The 20,602-nt window shown below is 38.6% G+C and overlaps 1 protein-coding gene across 1 annotated transcript in view; it reads right to left on the bottom strand.

The window, feature by feature from the left end:
* igsf9a (immunoglobulin superfamily, member 9a) overlaps positions 1–20,602 on the bottom strand; it is a 57,681-nt gene that overhangs the window by 22,662 nt on the left and 14,417 nt on the right. Inside the window, exons 4-7 of the mRNA XM_006795662.3 lie at positions 16,541–16,687; positions 12,857–13,005; positions 11,929–12,040; positions 4,246–4,387 (exon numbers count right to left, since the gene is read on the bottom strand). Of these exons, the coding sequence (XP_006795725.2) occupies positions 4,246–4,387; positions 11,929–12,040; positions 12,857–13,005; positions 16,541–16,687 (550 nt within the window). The remainder of the gene's footprint in view (positions 1–4,245; positions 4,388–11,928; positions 12,041–12,856; positions 13,006–16,540; positions 16,688–20,602) is intronic.

The following is a 20,602-nucleotide window of genomic DNA, read 5'->3' as shown; positions in this document are numbered from 1 at the left end:
GAAATTATAGTTACTGATTCCCCTTGTGGTAAAAATAAATAAATAAATCAATAAAGTGGAAAAAACAAAAAAACAAAAAGGTTTTCCTAAGGTGATTTACTTATGAAAAATGACAGATGTACAGGGCTCATTCAAAAAAATAAATTGTTTGCTTTTTGTTTGTTTGTTTTTTCATACATGGAATAATTAACATTTTTAATTAGCAGTTTCTATTCTAATAACTCAGCAAAAACATTTAATATTCACGTTACTCTTGCTCTCTTAAGCTAATACTGCCCTGTTTGGCATCAATAACTTGTAGGTATTTTTGCACAATTATCCACCAGGCTCTTGTAAAATTTTCTGCCACTGCCACATGTAGATTTCAGTCAACTGTATTATGATAGAGGGCTTTTTTTCATGTACAGCCCATTTAAATCCTCCTACAACTAGAACCTGACTAGGCCTTTCCATAACTCTTCATAACTTCTCTTGCAGCCATTCCTTGGCTGATTTGCTAATTTGATGGGAATCATTATACCATCAAAGGGTACCCCTCAGGTTCAGTTTTAAACTATTTACTTAATAAATTCATAATATCTTACACAGAAAAGATAATAACTGCTCATAACTGGGACTCAGAGACTCCCCAGTCCACAGCGACCCCAAATCATGACACTACACACAAATGTCCATATGTGACATGGTCATGTCACATATGTGACATGCTCATCACATCACATTTGTGATGGTCACAGCATTTGTGACTTGACAAATCGACATTTGAGTTATCAGTCTGGAACACAGCAACCCAAAAAGCCAGGCATAAGTCTTTAGTTTTGGCCTAATGTTACGTTTAGGCAGCCAAGTCTTTTCCTTGCACATCTCATCTGCAGGTCAGCACATGTACTTTGTACTCAGTAGCAAGAGTTTCCTGTTGGTCCTGGAATAAACTAGGAGGTTCTTGGAGACTTCTTTTTCCATCAAACACTTTACTCTTGGGCTAAATTTGCTGGGGCAGCCATTCTTGTACAAAATCTTTTTAAGTCCCTTGCCAGACTCATAGGCACCCAAAACTTTTTTTCTTATTCCCTTACAGAGTTCTTTAGATCTTGACATGAGAGGACACACTTCAATAGCAAAGAAAACACCAGACTCTTGATGTCATACTTTTTAAATAAGACAGGTTCCAACTCTCACTTCTAAAGAGTGTCCAATCATTGGCACCCAATCTGGAACACCTGATCCAAAATTTATGGATCTGAAGGTGTTACAGCTGTACGACTTTACTTACTGTTTCCACATGAATGATTTTACTTTTTGTAATTCATGCTGTGAACATGAAATAATTAGTTTGAGAATAGTGTCTTTCTTAAAAGGTACAAAGGTCAAAATACATTGAAAATATGACAAATTCAAAGGGATGTGTTGATTTTTAATTTTTTTTGCCATGATTGCATCTTAAACCCAAACAACAGCATGAAATCTGAGTGTAAATGGAGAAATGAATATAGGAAATCTATTTTGGCACTGTCAAAGAGCACCTCACTATTTTTAACAAAGAAATGAAAAAAAAGGCTTATTTCCCAGCATTAGTCATAGATAATCAGAATAATCCTCATACGCTCTACTCAGCTGTTAACAGCAATATATATCAGGTCCAAAAAGCCTCTCTGAATCTCCCCCCCACCCAATCGAAATCCGGTTGAGTATTAACCTGAGTATAATGAACAGTAATACCTGTGATAGAGAAATGCTCAAGGGGAGAAGTAATGCAAATTAAGCCCCCAACCTGCTCAACTGACCCTATCCCAGCCACTGTTTTTTAAGAGACTGTTCAATTGTCTGGTGCATGATATGCTGGCAATCATGAACCATTCCCTGCTCACTCCATCTTCTCTCTGGCACAAAACAGAGCTTTTATGAAACCTCTCATACAGAAAAGCTCATTCGGTGCTTTACAGTTTTCAGGGCAATATCTTTTTTCTTCTTTTAAAGTGACACGACTGATGCTACTGCAACATCAGAATTTCTTCTCTTTTTTATTTTTTATCCTATTTCTGTATTTTTCTTTGTTTTTGGAGACTACAACATAATGTTATCTTTTATTGCCCTTTACGTAGTTTAGGGGTAAAAAAAAAAACCAAGTTAAAAACCATGAGATAAATTAAGTATTTTGGCCTATTTATTGTCTTATAACATTGTGGTGAAATTGCACATTTACAAACACACAAAATAGATGCTGTCTCCAGTATTTACAAACTAATAACCTTCTGCATCTAACACCTGCCGAGATACATTTCTGATTCCACTGATTCATTATCTATCAGCTAACTTTTAATTTCATACCTTTTGACCAGCTGATACTAGAAAGAAAATTGGAGACAGAACTGAGGTCAGTGCATTGTAATATATGTTTTTTCCCTACTTTTAATCACTGTGCTCATTAATATTTAATGCCCCGTATATTTGCTGAATGAGCCAAGCCCAGTGCATATCAGGCATTAATTCATAAGAAAATAAACACTGATTTAGAAAACTTCAATGTGATACAATGTTGTTTTTTATATCAGCTAATGGGTGTTACCCTGTTGTCTACACCTGGACAAACATAGACAAGCCACACTAGTTAAGAAGAACTGCAGGTAAAATATGAAAACAGAGGCTCATCTGTGACTTAAAATCCTTAGCACAAAATGTCAAGCCCCAAACAAGTAACCTCAATGTGTGTGTGTGTTTCTTTTTTTCCTTATTTAAATTTCACATCTGAAGTAGCAAAAAAAAAATCCACCTTCTATCATCTCTGGAATATTTCTGGTGTACAGCTCACCCTCTCTCCTAGGCATATACCGAAGGAATAAAGCATTCTTTCATCACTAGCAGACTTGATTACAGCAAAGCGCTTTCAATTCTGTGCCAGCAAAGAAACCTTTTAGTTGTGAGTTCTTTAACGTGGCCCTTAGATCACCACTGGACTGTAAAAACAGTTTGTGCAGTCAATGTTACCTCAGAGTGAAAAGAAATCACTCAGTGCTCATTTTCGTTAATTCAGGTCTGTCTAGATGTTTTACTTGTATCTAGAAAACAACAAGTCAAGTCAGGTGCTTATATACTTATTCAACAGTATGTGGGGACGTGTGATTGGTCCATGATAAATTCTGAAGCATGAAAACAACTGCAAATGCATAGCCTGAAAGACTATCTCCAGCTAGAAAAGGTGCCCTGAAGTAACATGACAAATAAAAGCAATTCATGGTGTTATTTTTAAAAGCATTTCTTATTTTGGCACTAAAAAGCTTGAGCACAGTGATGTGCATATTCTGGCAGACAAACCACAGATCACCTTAGACACTCCCACGGGACACTAAATACTCAGTTTTTATGAATAACAAAAAAAAAAAAACATACAGGCTGTATTGGGTGTATTTTTCCTTGGTGCTGTTGCAGTTTTATAACAATTTTACATTTGCCTGGTAAAGTTGTTGCTATTTTAGTGCATGCAAACATTAGCTATTAAACTCAAAGAAACCATACTATGTATTGCATTTACCATGCATTATATGCAGCATCAATGAGGGTTTCATAATAAAGTGATCTTTGCATGAATGTATCCATGTTTCCAGATCAACAGAACGTATGGATCCACGTTTACCTGACATTTTTGAACTTGAGTGACAGGGGGTTTGAGTGCCTTATAAATAATTGAATGAGAAAACATATAAAATTGATGACATCTGGCTCAAATTGCTTTAAATTTCATGAGTACATTTTGTGATCTCATGTATCCCTTTATTTAATGCAGAGTCTGAAGACTCGCCCTCATTCACCAAAATGTAATGAACTGACACAAGTAGATGTCAGACAGACTTTTAAGGAATGTTCTGGATTTGTTAAACCCACTGAATTGGGCTTTTGTGTGCTATAATGCCTAGCACTAAGACATACTGTAGGAGGAGGTGAGGTTATGCTTCTGGTAAATTTTCAATACAGTCACTATAAAGTAAATCACATCTCTTGTACAACCTACCCAACATGTTGGGTTCTTTTTCCTTTTTAAAAAAAAATAATTAAAGATTTAATGTGACAAATCTCAGTAATTGTCCGCTTTTTGTGATTTTCCTTTTTTTATGATGCAAAAGATAATGAAGGCTATCTTGAACAAAAAGCACAAAATTAGATTTACGTAACAACCACTAAGCTTTTACAACATTCCTGGAAAAAAAAGAAAAGAAAAAAGGATAATGATCAAAATGGTAGTTCACTCACTCTATGTGATAGACATTTTCTCCACCTTTTTCCCACACGTATGTCATGTTGGGGGGATCTGCCACTGCCTGGCACTGGAGATGTGCATCTTGGGACATGTTCAGAGAGGTGTTTTTGGGAGGTATGACAATGACAGGCGGACCTGGAGATGCAGGATACAAAAATGCTGAGTGCAGGATATAATAATAAAGATTTCCTTTTTTTTGTCTCTATAGTTATTAAATAAATAACCTAAAAATCTAAGAAACAGTGTCAGTTTGGCAGAGACACAAAAAATTTAATAAATTACATAAGTACAATTCCTTTGTATCTAGATGAATAAATTCACCTCATACAAATAACAGTTTTAACAGATTTCTCAATACTCACACGTACAATATGTCCCGTATCTACACTAGGTGTCGTATTCTCCTTTTACTTTAATGACTATTTTGCCAAGAAGAAAACTGAATTTGAAGGACCTCTTAGGAAAGAGCTGCAATATAATCAAATAATGATAAAAGACTCTCAAATAGATTGTTGCATCTATTCTAGTATATTGCATTCTCTTTTAATTAAATTATACGTACTGTAACCTTCACTATCTTACACCTTTTTTATGATGCAACAAAAGACAGTATATTGCTCAAGTATTAAAAAATACTTAAGCGTGATATAAAAGATGCCTTATATGTTTCAGGACAACAAATATACATCAGTAGCTCAGTATTATCCTTTAACATTACGCTGGACTACAGTATTCCTCTTGTAGAGGAGTATAGTATGTTGTATTCCTTTTGTTTTGGCTGGTCTCAGAGGAAACCTGTTTTACCCTCCATGAGAAATCTACTAATTTCTTACATTCCCTTAAAAATCTTATTATTCATAGGAGAGAAAATAATGAAATCATCTGTGATACAAAATATCCATCTAATAAATACCAGAATGAATTATTCATGAAATGCATGGTAGCGAAAGACACAACCACAGATAAAGTGGGAAACAACTGGATATTTAATGGTTAAATAGGTTGTAGATTGGTGAAACATAATAACAACAAAAATAGATGCTAAAACCTAATAAAAGAAACAAAATACAACACAGCAAAAGTTGAATTGTAAGAAGTAGATGTTTACTGAGAAATGAAGATAAAATCCAACTTAATACCCCATTGGCTTTTCAAACATTTCTTTTAACCGTAACACTAAAATATACAAAACATTCTGTGATGTTGCAGCGGTCCCCATCATGTCTTTGCTTGGCCAGACACGTCACATACACTGTATTTTTTACATCTTTTACATTCTTTATGAGCAGCCCTTTGTCTCTCTCTAAGGTCTGCTGGGTACTTGTTCAGAAACCAAAGTACGTACTTACTTAAAAATTAATATTCTCAATATGTGCCATACAGGTGATAAGTTGGAGCATAGACTTCACCTGTAATTAGTAACTGATTTGTCAAGACACTATTTTGTAGAAATAGTAAACACAGCTCAGATTGTGCATATGTGAGGCCAGTGCTTAAACATTTTTAGAGAAGTAAAAAATTATTACATCAATATATCTGACAAAAATCCATACATGCAGAGTATATACGGTATATAGAGTACAAGGGTGCTCTATAGATGCACAGATGCCCTAAACTAAGAGTATAGGCAATTACTAGAATATTTTCTGTGATGGTTAATGTATCAGTATGCATAAGCACTTCATATTTTAGCATTAAAAATATAATTTTAATTAATTACTGTTGTTATCTCTTAATTTTCAAATTTACTGTTTTACAAAAGAAACAGAAAAAAATGTTAAGGACATTATTATTTTTTGATTAAGATGGCAAACTACAGATATTTACTTGCATTCCTGAATAGATAAATTAGTTTTAGTGGTTGAATGATATACTTGTCAGAGAAGTCCAGTGTGCTGGCTCAAATGTGGGTTTAAGAACATGATTTAATTGGTTTGTTATTTGTATAGTAAATAACTAAATAAATATATATATATATATATATATATATATATATATATATTTCTTCATTTTAAATGAGCTTTTTACAGCTTTCTGAAACATTTGTATTTTTTTTTTTTTGTTTTTAATGATAGGTAGTGTTAGTCACTGTATGTAAGTGCAGTACATTAAAATTTTACTTACAAAAGACAATTAAGGTATCATTGCTTTACTATTTAAAAATGAATCAGAACCACTCTACTAGAGAAACTATGTAAAAACATCTTTGCAAATGTTGCAAGCATCTTTTAATGTATATGTACTATGTTTTGTTCTGTTTTCATGCCATTGCACACTGGAAACATTAACTATACATAAGGTTTCTGGTTCTGAAAAGTGGAGGCTAGACCCCCTATGCTAAGCGAGCCTACCGCAGACATCAGCGAGACAGATAAATATGAAGGCATGCCGGCTCGGACGTCGCCCGGATCAACAAGGTCCGCGTCAGGTGTTGAGGAACCAGGGCACCCTGACGAGAAGTGGCTACTGGAACAAGAAGGCATCGGTGGGCAAGAGATGAAAACAGGGCGTTGTTGGAATGCTACTATGCAAGTAACCCCGGCGGAAGGGGCTACATGAATAGGATGAGGGACCTATGGATTCTTCAATACCCAACATCCACAATGACGGCGAAACAACTAGTAGCTCAGTGTTCCAACATTCGAAAGAAGGGGCTGCTTTCACAGCTAGAGATTGACGAGGTACAACATAAATGCTACGGCAAGGAGGAGTCAGGACGCCAGGTCAGGGGGGAGATATCATCACCCCCACCCGAGATTGGGTACATAGCCCCAAGTGCGACAGGAGAAGGATCGTTGAGTGCGAGAGGAACTGACCTGAAAGATAGGATCATGGCCAAGCTTGAAACCTGGACCCCCCGTAGCCGGTTACCAAGATTACGTGAAGTACCCTCAGAAAGTCTGCTAGAGGATGTTAATGCAGCACTACGGACAATACCTACAACCACGATTACCGACACTAACAAGCTGATCTACAATACGGCAGCAGTGATCAGTGAGATGCTTGGCTACAAGTTGAACAGCCACAAGGGGCAGTACCCTCCATGGAGAAGGAGGCTAGAGGGCAAGATCAAAGTAGCACGGAGAGAGGTTAGCCAACTAACGGAGTTGCAGAAAGGTGTGACAAAGAAGGTGCATAAGAAATACAGCAAGCTGTCCATACCTGAGGCCTTGGAAACTGCCAAGCAAAGACTCACAGCCTTAGCCAGCCGCTTGAGGAGGTACACCAGAGAGATAGAAGGCAGGAGAATAAACCAGCTGTTCTCCACAGAACCAGCAAAGGTGTACTCTCAGTGGCAAGGGAACAATAATAAGAGAACAGCACCACCAAGGCTGGAGACGGAGCAATACTGGAAGAGCATATGGGAGAAGGACGCAACCCATAACGGCAATGCTCAGTGGCTAGTGGATCTGAGGGCAGACCATAGCGACCTCCCTGAACAGGGTCCAGTAACCATCACAGTGGCAGATATCCAAGAAAGGATCTCCAGTATGAAGAGTTGGACAGCACCAGGGCCCGACATGGTTCACGCCTACTGGCTAAAGAAGCTGACTGCACTCCACGAGCGTCTAGCAGCACAAATGAACCAGCTGCTAGTTAACGAGGGACACCCGGAATGGCTAACCGAAGGCCGGACAGTCCTGATCCCCAAGGACCCCAAGAAGGGACCGGTCCCCTCCAACTACCGACCAATAACCTGCCTCAGTACTACATGGAAGCTCCTGTCAGGCACCATATCGGCTAAGATGAACAGGCACATGGCTCAATACATGAGCGGGACACAGAAAGGAATTGGCAAGAATACCAGAGGCGCAAAACACCAGCTACTGGTAGACAGAACAGTCAGCCGAGACTGCAAGACCAGACTAACCAACCTGTGCACTGCCTGGATTGATTACAAGAAGGCCTATGACTCAATGCCCCACAGCTGGATACTGGAATGCCTAGAATTGTACAAGATCAATGGGACCCTAAGAGCCTTCATCAGGAACTCAATGGGGATGTGGCGTACAACACTAGAGGCCAACTCCAAGCCCATAGCACAAGTCACCATCAAGTGCGGGATCTACCAAGGAGATGCTCTGTCCCCACTGCTGTTCTGCATAGGCCTGAACCCCCTCAGTGAGATCATTAACAAGACTGGCTACGGATACCGACTACGGAACGGAGCAGTTGTCAGCCACCTCCTGTACATGGATGACATCAAGCTGTATGCCAAGAGTGAACGAGACATCGATTCACTGATCCACACTACCAGGCTATACAGCAATGACATTGGAATGTCGTTCGGACTGGAGAAGTGTAGTCGGATGGTAACAAAGAGAGGGAAGGTAGTCAGAACTGAAGGGATTGAACTACCAGAAGGCAACATTGCAGACATAGAGGACAGTTACAAGTACCTGGGGATCCCGCAGGCGAATGGGAACCATGAAGAGGCCGCTAGGAAAGCTGCAACCACCAAGTACCTGCAGAGGGTCAGGCAAGTCCTGAGGAGTCAGTTGAACGGTAAGATCCGGGCCATCAACACGTACGCCCTGCCCGTGATCAGGTACCCTGCTGGGGTAATAGGCTGGCCAAAGGAGGAGATAGAAGCCACTGACATAAAGACAAGAAAGCTCCTTACCATGCATGGAGGGTTTCACCCCAAGTCCAGCACCCTGAGGCTGTACGCTAAGCGGAAGGAAGGGGGCCGGGGACTGGTGAGTGTCAGCACCACAGTCCAGGATGAGACAACGAACATCCAAGAATACATCAGGAAGATGGCCCCAACTGACAGCGTGCTCAGTGAATACCTCAGGCAGCAGAAACCCAAGAATGAGGAGGAAGGCGAGGAACCATCATGGAAGGACAGGCCCCTGCACGGTATGTACCACCGGCAGATAGAGGAGGTGGCTGATATCCAGAAATCCTACCAGTGGCTGGACAAAGCTGGACTGAAAGATAGCACAGAGGCACTAATCATGGCAGCACAAGAACAAGCTCTGAGTACAAGAGCCATAGAGGCTGGGGTCTATCACACCAGGCAAGACCCCAGGTGCAGGCTGTGTAAAGATGCCCCAGAGACAATCCAGCACATAACAGCAGGGTGCAAGATGCTAGCAGGCAAGGCATACATGGAACGCCATAACCAAGTGGCCGGCATAGTGTACAGGAACATCTGTGCCGAGTATAACCTGGAAGTCCCGAGGTCAAAATGGGAAATGCCCCCAAGGGTGGTGGAGAATGACCGAGCTAAGATCCTGTGGGACTTCCAGATACAGACGGACAAAATGGTGGTGGCTAACCAACCGGACATAGTGGTGGTAGACAAACAGAAGAAGACGGCCGTAGTGATCGATGTAGCGGTTCCGAATGACAGCAATATCAGGAAGAAGGAACACGAGAAGCTGGAGAAATACCAAGGGCTCAGAGAAGAGCTCGAGAGGATGTGGAGGGTGAAGGTATCGGTGGTCCCCGTGGTAATCGGAGCACTAGGTGCGGTGACTCCCAAGCTAGGCGAGTGGCTCCAGCAGATCCTGGGACTAACATCGGAGATCTCTGTCCAGAAGAGCGCAGTCCTGGGAACAGCTAAGATACTGCGCAGGACCCTCAAGCTCCCAGGCCTCTGGTAGAGGACCTGAGCTTGAAGGATAAACCACCCGCAGGGGCGTGCTGGGTGTTTTTATATATATATATATATATATATATATATATATATATATACACACATACATACATATATATATATATACACACATACATACATATATATATATATACACACATACATACATATATATATATACATACACACATATATATATACACATACACACATATATATATACACATACACACACACACACACATATATATATACATACACACACACACACACATATATATATACATATATATATATATATATATATATATATACACACACACATACATATATCATATGCAATTCATATATGACAAAATTAGCCAACATTTGACTAAATCTGTAACTTCACTGATGAGTAAATGCTGTTTATTATATAAAGTATGGCTCCACATGTGGTAAAAGGAAAATGAGATTTGGTATACTTTAGAGCAGGTCTATGTTTTGATTGACAAGTATGAGCACAGAGTGCCCTTAAAAATCTGAGCTATCTTATGTCTTAAATGTTTAACTCAAAGCTTCAAGAGTGACTTTCCAAACTAATGGGAGACCTCACGGAGGCTGCATCCATCACTTATCTGTAGTCTATGACCTGACACCATATACACCAACAAATCAGTCAGTCTCTAGCTTCCTAAGGTTATAATGGTTGACTGAATATTTTAACACATGAGGGTTTCTACAATGACTCTTTTGAAGCCTTTAGTTGTGGTGACAAATGTGCTAATACAAACCAAGCCAAAAGTCAAAAAGAAAAACAGTGTGTACACCAAAGCAACTGAAAAGAATTTGTCAAACGCAGCTATTTTAGTGCCATTACAATGTCACATTTATCTCTTCCCTGAGCCACTCCAAACTTGTATTAACATGTGTGCTCTTTGCACAGAGCTAATAAAAAAGATCTAACACCGCATGTCTTATATACATATATAAACAAGATCATAATCATTACAGTGCTCATTACTGAACAAGTTTATAATCATAAATGCATGACATATATATGCAAGAGTGAGTGTTTAGAGGTTACTCAAGGCTTTTAGTTTGATTCCATCCAGATCAGCTATTAGTCAGTAATCCATCCATGTGGCAATGCTTCAGAGGAATGCAGCCAAAGCTCAGATAATGTGACTTAGAGTCGTACGTGCTCATGATTATTATTTAAAATGTGGCCACTGCATCTGTGAGATTCCAAAATTAAGTGAAGCCTCAACAAGACTTTTTGCCAAAACAAAAATTATTTCCCCATACACCAAGCTACAGATGAATCCTGGTCCTCCAGAGGAAAATCAGCAGTAGGAGTTGGAGTAGGAGTACAGAAGAAGTCAGAAATATATTCCACAGTGTATTACGCAGTGGTGTGTTGGTGTAATCCAATGATATACAGTAACCTATTTGCATATTTTACATGCATTTCTCCCTAAACTGGACGGTAGATCTATGATTTGAAAACATCTTTGTAATTTTCACATGTGTGTGAACACCTGCATGTATTACAAGCAATTAGAAACAATTATTATCAAAAGAAAAGTTTATTTTTCAAAATAAGAACTAATTATGCATTTTATTCATAAAAGAAAAAAAAAATTCTCTTTTCATAATATTTATATTCTTCATTCATGTACTAATGATTTCAGGAAAAAAAAAAATATATATATATATATATATATATATATATATATATATATATATGACCACAGACAATAAACTTTTAGTAAGTTACATCAACTTCTCTAAAATGAAGCCTTCACACTGAGCAAAACACAAAGCTTTATCACGATAAAGCAACATTGGCAAGTCCCAGATGATATCTTGTCTCACATCATGATATTGACTCTTATTTAGTCACTGCGTGGCTAAATACCAGTCAAGTTCAGTTTGAACTTCTTTTACCGCTCTGTTGCATGATGCAAGGGCAAGAAACAGAAATGTAAATTATGGTGGCTTCAAGCCAGTTGGGCACACAGACATCACAGAAACTAAAGGAATTGGCAGGCAGAAAGACAGACAGACAGACTGTTAGGCAACAACTGACCTTTGATCTTCACTTTTGTCACGCAAGTCACGTTTCCCGCAAAGTTGGAGGCGTGGCAAGTGTACTGTCCTGCTGAATGTATGCTCACTGCTCGCAGAGATAAAACTCCATCCTGATAAATATGACATAGTAAAGAGGTGGCTGAATGCAGCAGGCAGGTAAAAACACAGAAAGTACAATAGGTCGCAGCAATTGTAGCCTGTGCAAAAGCATTGGCACCCTACAGTATAATGTCAGTATTTAGTACTGTATGACATTTGCATCTAGCTGATAGTAGAATAGTAATATAGTAGAATCTTCACTTCCTACGTGCATACTTCACATGTATCCACACGATGTTTCCTGTGCCACAATATTTCAACAGGTAGGAGGGTGTTTATCCCCTCTTCTTAATAACAGATTTGGTGCTTGTGTCCAAAGCGCCTTTGTTTTCCTTCCAAGGACTCTTCTAGAACCTATTTGTGTGCCACTTTGCATCAACACTGCTGTGTCAACTAGGATGGATGGATGGATGGATGGATGGATGGGCATTTGAACTGAGGCTGATTTTAAAGCATCTTGGATACATTTGCTCAGTGTTACCCAAACTTTTGTATGTATTGCAGTGCATGAACACTATACAGTTCAATGCACTTTTATTGATCACAACAACAATCAACTCAAGGCACTTTATATAGTAAGGTAAAGACCCTACAATAATATAGAGAAAATCCCAATAATCAGATGGCTCCCTTTTAAAAAGGAAGAAACCTCCAGTAGAACCAGGCTCAGAAAGGTGCAGCCAACTGCTGAGGGTTGAAAAAAAAGAGAGAGTACTACTATATATTATTTTCGAGGAAAATATTGTTTATTTATTTCACCCCATGCATGTAACAACTATAGCTCTATATTTGTATTGCAGGTTTAAAACCCCTTAAAAAATACATACCTCAGAAATATTTTTTGGAATGGCAATGCCGTCTTTAAACCAAGTGATGGCTGGAGTAGGGTTGCCATTAGCCATGCAGGAAAGAGAAATGTGACTTCCAACCAAAGCCTCGAGGACAGGAGGTGGGGGTTCAGTGAAGGTGGGTGGGGCTATGGATATAAAAACAGCTTTAAAAAGATGCTCATAAACCATCTAAATTTAAAAAACTTAAAAACAGATTCCGCCATTTATGGAAAAACAAATTCCGATTGAATACTTTCACACCATCCATAAACAAATATACATGTTCATACATTCTGATGGTGTAGTTTGTGTCCCCTGAGTGGAAAGTGTAACAAATTAATATAAAGATTTTCAACTTTTTCATATGATGAAATATTTCTTTACTGATGGAAATGGTCTCCATAGGAATAAAGGTGCCACTGATTGGTTTGATAAGTTTTGAAATGACTGAACACCTGTGGGAAATTTTGGACCGATGTGTTAAACAGCAATCTCCAATATCACTATCAAAACACCAAATGTGGGAATTTCATTTGGAAGAATGGCGTTTCATCCACCCAGTACATTTCAACAGACTTGATGAGTCAATGGTAAGGAGCATTAAAGCTGTTCGAGCTGTTTACCCTTCTGTAAAAAGCAAGAAAGCTCTGTCTTCAAAGCAGAAGTATTAAGGGAAAAAATACAAAAGAGGAAAAACTGGATTAGCAGACAATACATTTATATACAACATGACAGCAGTACAGCCTGCTTTGTTACAGCAGCAGCCTGAAAGACACATTATTATTTCACATACTTAACTGAAAATGTCAGTTGCAAATGCAGCCTTTTAAATGTGCCTTTAGAACATCTTGCTGACACTTTAAATCTCAGATCTTATCGAAGGACAATCAGGCCTTCCTTTTTTGTCTGCAAACACTTCAGAGTTAAAAAGCCACCATAACTTATATCCATACTGTAGCTGTATATGAAGAATATTTAAGGTTTTTTTACTTACTCTCTGAAAATAAGCTTTAGTATATTATTGACTAATAAAACAGAAAAAGAAGCATGTTCTTTTATCTCTCCAATTCAAACCTGTGACAGTCGCACAGATTATTATTGAAGGGGAGTGCAAACAATAGGTAAAGCCCATACTTGCAGGGCATGCCAACAAAGTAATATCCAAGTCCTCAAGTACACAGTCATCATCTATTACTATTCTCACCTCTATCCTGATGCTCACACAGACCAGCTCGGTGAAACTGTCTCTGCCGCTTTGATCTGAGGCGCACTCCTACTTTGTTCTGTATGTTTTTGTGTGGAATCATAGCAAAGGTTTTCGAAAATATAGATAAACTTCAAAGGGCAAAAATAATGATGCATATTTCATATTACGATTTATTATTTACACCTATCAAGAAGTATGACGCTAACTCTAGTCAATGACTATTTTTTCCAAAATGCAGGTAAAAGAAGTCAGAAGTTATCCAAATTACCTGATCTGTTAAAAAAGTTTAGACACTTTTTAAAAAAACCTTCTTTTAACATCATGTTCGTTTTCTTTCAGTTTAAGAGGTGATTTTTTTATGTAGTATATACAGCAGTTACCTGATGTGTGGAAGTTCATACGGTAGACTGTAAGCTAAAAGATCACATTTGAATAATATAAACTTCTTTATATTAATATATATTATATAGAATGTAGAATAAAACAATAATGGAATTAAGTCATGTTTTCTATGTTTCTTCCTTTGGAAACCAATACAATTTAACAACTAAATAACTCATAATCTTTACTTTAAAATTCAAAACATATCAGCTAGTAAATGGAAAACATGTTGATAATTAACATTTACATGATCTGCACACTTTAGCACTTTTTCTTGGTTGTTTTCATAACTGGTCAGAACTCTGGGATAGAATGACCTTTTTCTCTTTTCCTTGAGGATGGTCGTGTGGGTCCTGGGCTAAAAGTGGCAATAAAGGAAGCACTGAAGCACCTTTCCTTAGTATGTGGAGAACGCAAAAAAGCTCTTATCATGGCTGACGCACAGATACTCCCAGCTTACTTGGCATAGTTGGGAACCTTCCCAAGCAAATTTGACTATTCAACCACACCCCAGGTCTTGCTTTCCATTCTGACTGCACCGCCTTTCCTCCCGCCTTCTCCCATTACTGAATGTAATACTGCCACATCCCAAGCTACAGGAATGCAGAGTGAGCAGTCTGCATTAGTGCATTATGGTTTCATTTGTTGCTAGCATGAGGGGTTAGCTGTTGCCTGGTAATTGGTTTAAAATTGAATGTAGATTTAAAAAAGCTGTATGACACACATCTATCTGCATGCTCATTTTTGGTTCCATTTCTAGTCATTTCCATTTTTATGCTTGAGGCACTCAAAAAAATTTCAGTTTAAAACACACATTTAGTCATGTGAAAAAGAAAGTCTTCCCTCACTTGTGTGTAGACAAAATGCCACAATGTTCCCAGGAGTGACTATTCTAGCTAATTAACCCAAAGGTCAGATCGTGTATTGCTCAGAGAAATTACAAAAAACTCAAGAGGTTAAACTCAGACTCTACAGGCCTCAATTAGATTTGTATTTTTATTTTAGCATTGTTAGTACATAATATTGCTTCATTTAGTAATTCTTTCTATACTCAAGCATTTCTTTTTACTTCACTTGCCTAAAAAGAATTTTTCTTACCAATTTATCTTTTTTAATTCCCTCTAATAACTGTGGTGTGGTCAATGTTGCTAGCAGCACTTCAGGACTTTGTTTTACGTTTTAACAGCGTGGTCATTTGCTAACATCACAACTGAGCCTATAATAGAGGCATATAGCTCATGTTACATTTTTTTCTTGATTTGTATAATATATAAATAAATGCATGTGAATGATATAAAAAGGGATCTTAAAAGTAAAGCCATAAAGAAAATGTGCCTAAAAACTGCATTCCTTGAAATCTCAGAAAGGGGCAACTCCACTGGCTGCAAACATAAGACAGGATAAAACAAATTTAAAGAGATGTTCTTTTATTTAATAGAACATGGTAATTTTGTGAATTAAGGTCCTATTTAAAGTAAAAAAAATGACAAAAAGGGTAGGATTTAGACCAGGATTATTAAGTCAAATATATGCATCAGCAGTGTCCTTTTGTCTTTTTAGTCAAATCAAACCCTCACTAAACAAGGAGGAACAAAAGAGACTACTGTTGAAGAAACAGACAGACATAAAACAACAAATGGATGGCTGAGTGGCTGACGTTATGTCCATCTTTTATATACAGTATATGTGGTAAATACACCATTGAGCTGCTAAAGAATCTAAAGTTGTTGGTATAACATGACCAAAATATAACTTCTAAGCTGGATATGTGCTTCTGTTGTAATGATAGCAATAAATCAACCTGATCAAATAAATTGCAAACAAGACATAAGAGCAACATTTCAGCTAGTAACAAAATAGTACCAAGGCCTCAGGCAGGCTTTCCTGTGCTGTAGTAAAAGTTAGCGTTTCTCATTTTCAGTGGTTTGAGTGACAAACTGGTCCAGGGGACTCAGATGGAAATTATTGTTCGAACCGGATTCAATCCTGTCCTTTGTTTACATTTTGATCTCTGGCTTACTGTAAAAAAGCCAACTAAATTCCTCTTTGAGAGCAGCCATAATGACACACACAAGCTGTTCCATTAACCTCACCAGTAACAGAAAGTACAGTCCAGGTGCCATTTTGCAGCTCATCTGTTGGCTTATCCAGTGAGAGGATTCGACACTCATACAAGCCCTGGTCAGCGAGCAGCAGGCCCTCCAGCCTGAGGGTGGTGATTCGTACCAGAGATACTCGCCCTGCGGAAACAGAGTGCAGGAAAAAAGTGAGAGGGTAGGTGCATGGAACGTGACAGAGGAATAGTGCAGACAATTGTGACTTCACTTGTCAGGTCTCAGGTGTGTGCATCTGTTGGCCTGTGATGCTTTGTCACACAGGAAATGAATAGTGTCCTCAAATGGTGCCTTAAAACGACCACACAGCAACATATGCACAAGCAAACACGCAAACTGCAGCACACATGCACGCACAAACTTAGAAATCTGATCTCCCTGTTGCCAGGTGACGGCTCCCTGGAGTCAGTGTAGCTTGCAACATCAAGCCTTTATCTTTTCCAGTCTGCAGCCCACATCTTTCCATGTCCATCTAGTTTTTCACACTTTAACAGACACGCAATTGTCCGGTGACCCAATAGCATGGGAAAGCATGGCCGAAGAGAAACTGTCAATGAACGCACTGTGTTAGAACACACAGCCTCTCACTGCACCATCTCAAAATGAAGACATGTAAACAGAAAGCACACTGCCCTGTGGAAGCCTGAGACCCACTGGGATCCCTGTGCTGTGATGGTAATTATTAACAGAGGCTCTGATTTCTGTTTACTATGACAGGGAGGGAAAGCCCTGACAGTCAAAAAGAACCAGGAAGTTGGAGTTAGGTATGCTGACACCGATAACACAGTGTATTTACTTTTCCAAGCCACCAAAGGGGACAAAATCCACAGGGGAAAAGTGAGGTGGGGGTTAAGGTAGAGTAAAGTACACATGAGCATACACTCAGGGGATTAACACTTTTTAAAATTCCACCCTTTGACCTCTGGCACCTTTTCTACTGCTTGCCTGTTTACGAAATCAGTTTGATATGGGTCACTATTGCACCTTAGAGGAAGGGTTGTGGTGCTGCAGGGATGTTGAGGAAACATGACTGGGAGTGATGAGATAAAAGTGAAGAGAGGGGTGGAGGGAAACAAGAGCATGGCCTACTGCCATCACTGCTGCTGTTTGAAAAATGCGTGATAGCAAAGGATTTGAATGCAAGGTAAATTAAGTGTGAGGCCACAGAAACAATACAACACAGAGGCAGAGACAGAGGAAATTTAGACTTTAGACAGTGTGCACGACTCAGACCGTTAGACATAGATTATTTGTGCTGAGAGGCACTGTCTGAAAATGTGTGCATGCATGAGAATGCATGAGAATCAAGTTTTAACGAAAGGTAAAGTGTGCCAACAAATCAGGAGTGTAGTAAAATGAAGGCAGTCTGGCTTTGCATTGTTGATGTAAATATAACAACAGCATTTCCATTTTTGTCCTTCAGCCAAACTCACTCCTGCCCATCAAAAATAACACCAACTATTAAATATAGGGCGTTAATCAGTCAGAATTATTTATGATACTATATTGTCAAATAATAAGTGGCTATCTAACGGAATAATTTATACCCATAAACTGTTAAATACGAGGTGGGATCAAAAGGATCTGCTAATCGACCTATAAAAAGCAGAAACCGTACCTGATTTAAATTTGGCCGCTATCTCATTGAAGGTTGTTTACTTGTAAAGTGCTGCAGTGCTCTCATCCCTGCTGGGATGCTGATGTTTGGGTAGAGAGCAAATATCAACTTCAGTGTCAAACTGGCATGTTGAGGATCATCCCTGGTGATGAGAGCTGGGTCTCCTATGACCCATAAACTAAACAGCAGTCTTTAGTGACTGGATTGTGTACTATGAAAATCATCCAAATTGTGCAAATATAGAGATACACTGTAACATCCTTCAGTGTTTGAGGAACAAATCAGGTGCAAACAACCTGAACTGTATGAGGATCTGCTTCAACCATTGAAGATGATGGAATCTTGCAATCATTACTTACCACCTGTGCTACTATCTCTCTGTAATCCTGCCCCCCTTCCATCTATGCAAAATCAAATAAGAAAAATCCAAACTGATGGTCGGCTGATTTCACACAGGAGAAGAGATCCACATATTGCAAATGCAGACGTAAAACTGGTCAGAACAGACAGGAGCCACATGTAGCAGCAGTGCTGGAAGTAATGCAGAGTTTCATAAGGAGGTAAAGAGGATATCATCCAAATTTAAAACAGATATTGTGTATCTGCTTTTAATGCAAAATTGTAGTCATATAAAATAATTTAGATTTTAACAGATTTTCCATTTGTTTTGCAGATTCTGATGCTCAGACTATATTGCAGGCAGTGAATTTTAAGTTTTCCTCTTTTGCTTGCATTCATATTCTACTTTCAAATGCAGCTGTTTCCAATAGTGTGTGGCTGCATAGCAGCAGATCTTTACAGGTACCTTAAAAAAACTGTTGAAAGCTTGCCCTAAAAAACTTGCTTTGAAACAGTGTTCACCAGGAAAAAATGTGATGATGAACCTAAATTGAAAAACAGACACCCAGCCTGCACCAACAAGACTCAATACTTTTCCTTGTCATGTTCACTGCTCCACACACTGAAAACATTATAAATTAGCCAAAGAGCAGCTTTGCAGGTCTGAGACTCATTCAGCTATCCTCCTTTCAGCTCAATTCAACATACTCCACACACAAAAACATGGCTGAATATAGTGTCTCCAAGTGAAGCCGCCTAAAGGCATTATTCCTGAATACATTCTCAGGTGACAGGGAAACATGAAACCATTCAGTGCTGTGAAGAAATACAACTCTCTACAAATGAAGGAATTAAGTCTGAAATGAAAAGTCTACTAGAATACATTATTAAAAGTGATGGTCATCATCTTTCTTAAGACAGTAACTCGATGAGGGAAAAAGGAGCCTCTTTTCCTTCAGTAGAGATAATTAAAAGGCATCGTTTTATTTCAGATGGACTAAGATGAAGTAAGATCTTTTACAAAAATCACATCAGCTCAAGACCATTTTTTTACATTGAACCTTAAAGAGTTTATGCCTCATCATTACTGTATTTTAGCCACAGTACCACGTAAATTTGTATTTAATTTGAGATGCTTTTTCCAGCTTTTTTTTTTTAATACATTTTATGTTTTAAAAAAAAGGAAAATCCGGGCCGGGATCACAGTACCAAAATGCTTTAAAATTCCAAACAAAAACACCTACTCTTATGAAAAGACCACAGGTTTGAGGTCCTTAATAGAGCTCAATAAAAAGCAGGCACTTTACTGACAAAAGGGACATTTGGAGGACTGCGGAGTGTGCTTTTTATTTTTACCAGTTTTATTCAGAGTGAAGGATGCACCAGAGATATTGATTTTCTTTCTTCCAAGATGGATATGTAACATTTTGGAGATGACGTTTTCAAATTCTAAAGAAAGGCTTCGGTTGGGTGGGACGTATCTCAGGGGGAAAGTGTCTTGTTTTCTGTGACAGGGGCTTGTATGAAAAATTATTTAAATTCAATACCATTTTGCGCAGCCCAGACATTTATGACCCTGAGAATGTGATACTCATGGGCAGCAAGCCCACATCATCTCTATAAGATGTCGTCAGCCCTTGGCAAGCTTCGCAGAGGCACTCGGGTTTCGGTTAGAGAAAAGAAAACGATAAGGTTTCACTCCTCGTTTTTGTTTTTTTGTTTTTTTGTGTGTTAAGCTCTTCTGTGTCACGGTTTTAAATTTGGTATTGAAGGTCTCTGTCCCTGTCAGAGGCTGAGGTCTACTCACTGCTGTAACGAACATGAGTAATCCCAGTGAAGGCTCTAATGTTTTTCCATGTAAAAAAGGAAGTATTAGCCATTTCAGCTGTGTGTAATGTGTTGCTCCTGCACACAGGCTGATTATGATGGGATTTGAATAGGAAGAGCTTGCGAACAGTGCATTTATACAGCTGTATTTACTTTTTTATAGTCAGCAGCTGTATGGGTGTTGAGGGACTTTCTGTCCTTTCCACAGAGAAGATGCTAATCCTTTGATCTTTACAGCTCTATTACACAAATTTATT

This window comes from Neolamprologus brichardi, chromosome 7 (genome assembly GCF_056152115.1).
Source record: "Neolamprologus brichardi isolate AB-2024 chromosome 7, ASM5615211v1, whole genome shotgun sequence".
Lineage (NCBI taxonomy): Eukaryota > Metazoa > Chordata > Actinopteri > Cichliformes > Cichlidae > Neolamprologus > Neolamprologus brichardi.
Note: the sequence above shows the minus strand (reverse complement) of the source record. Positions and strands in the feature narration are given on the sequence as shown.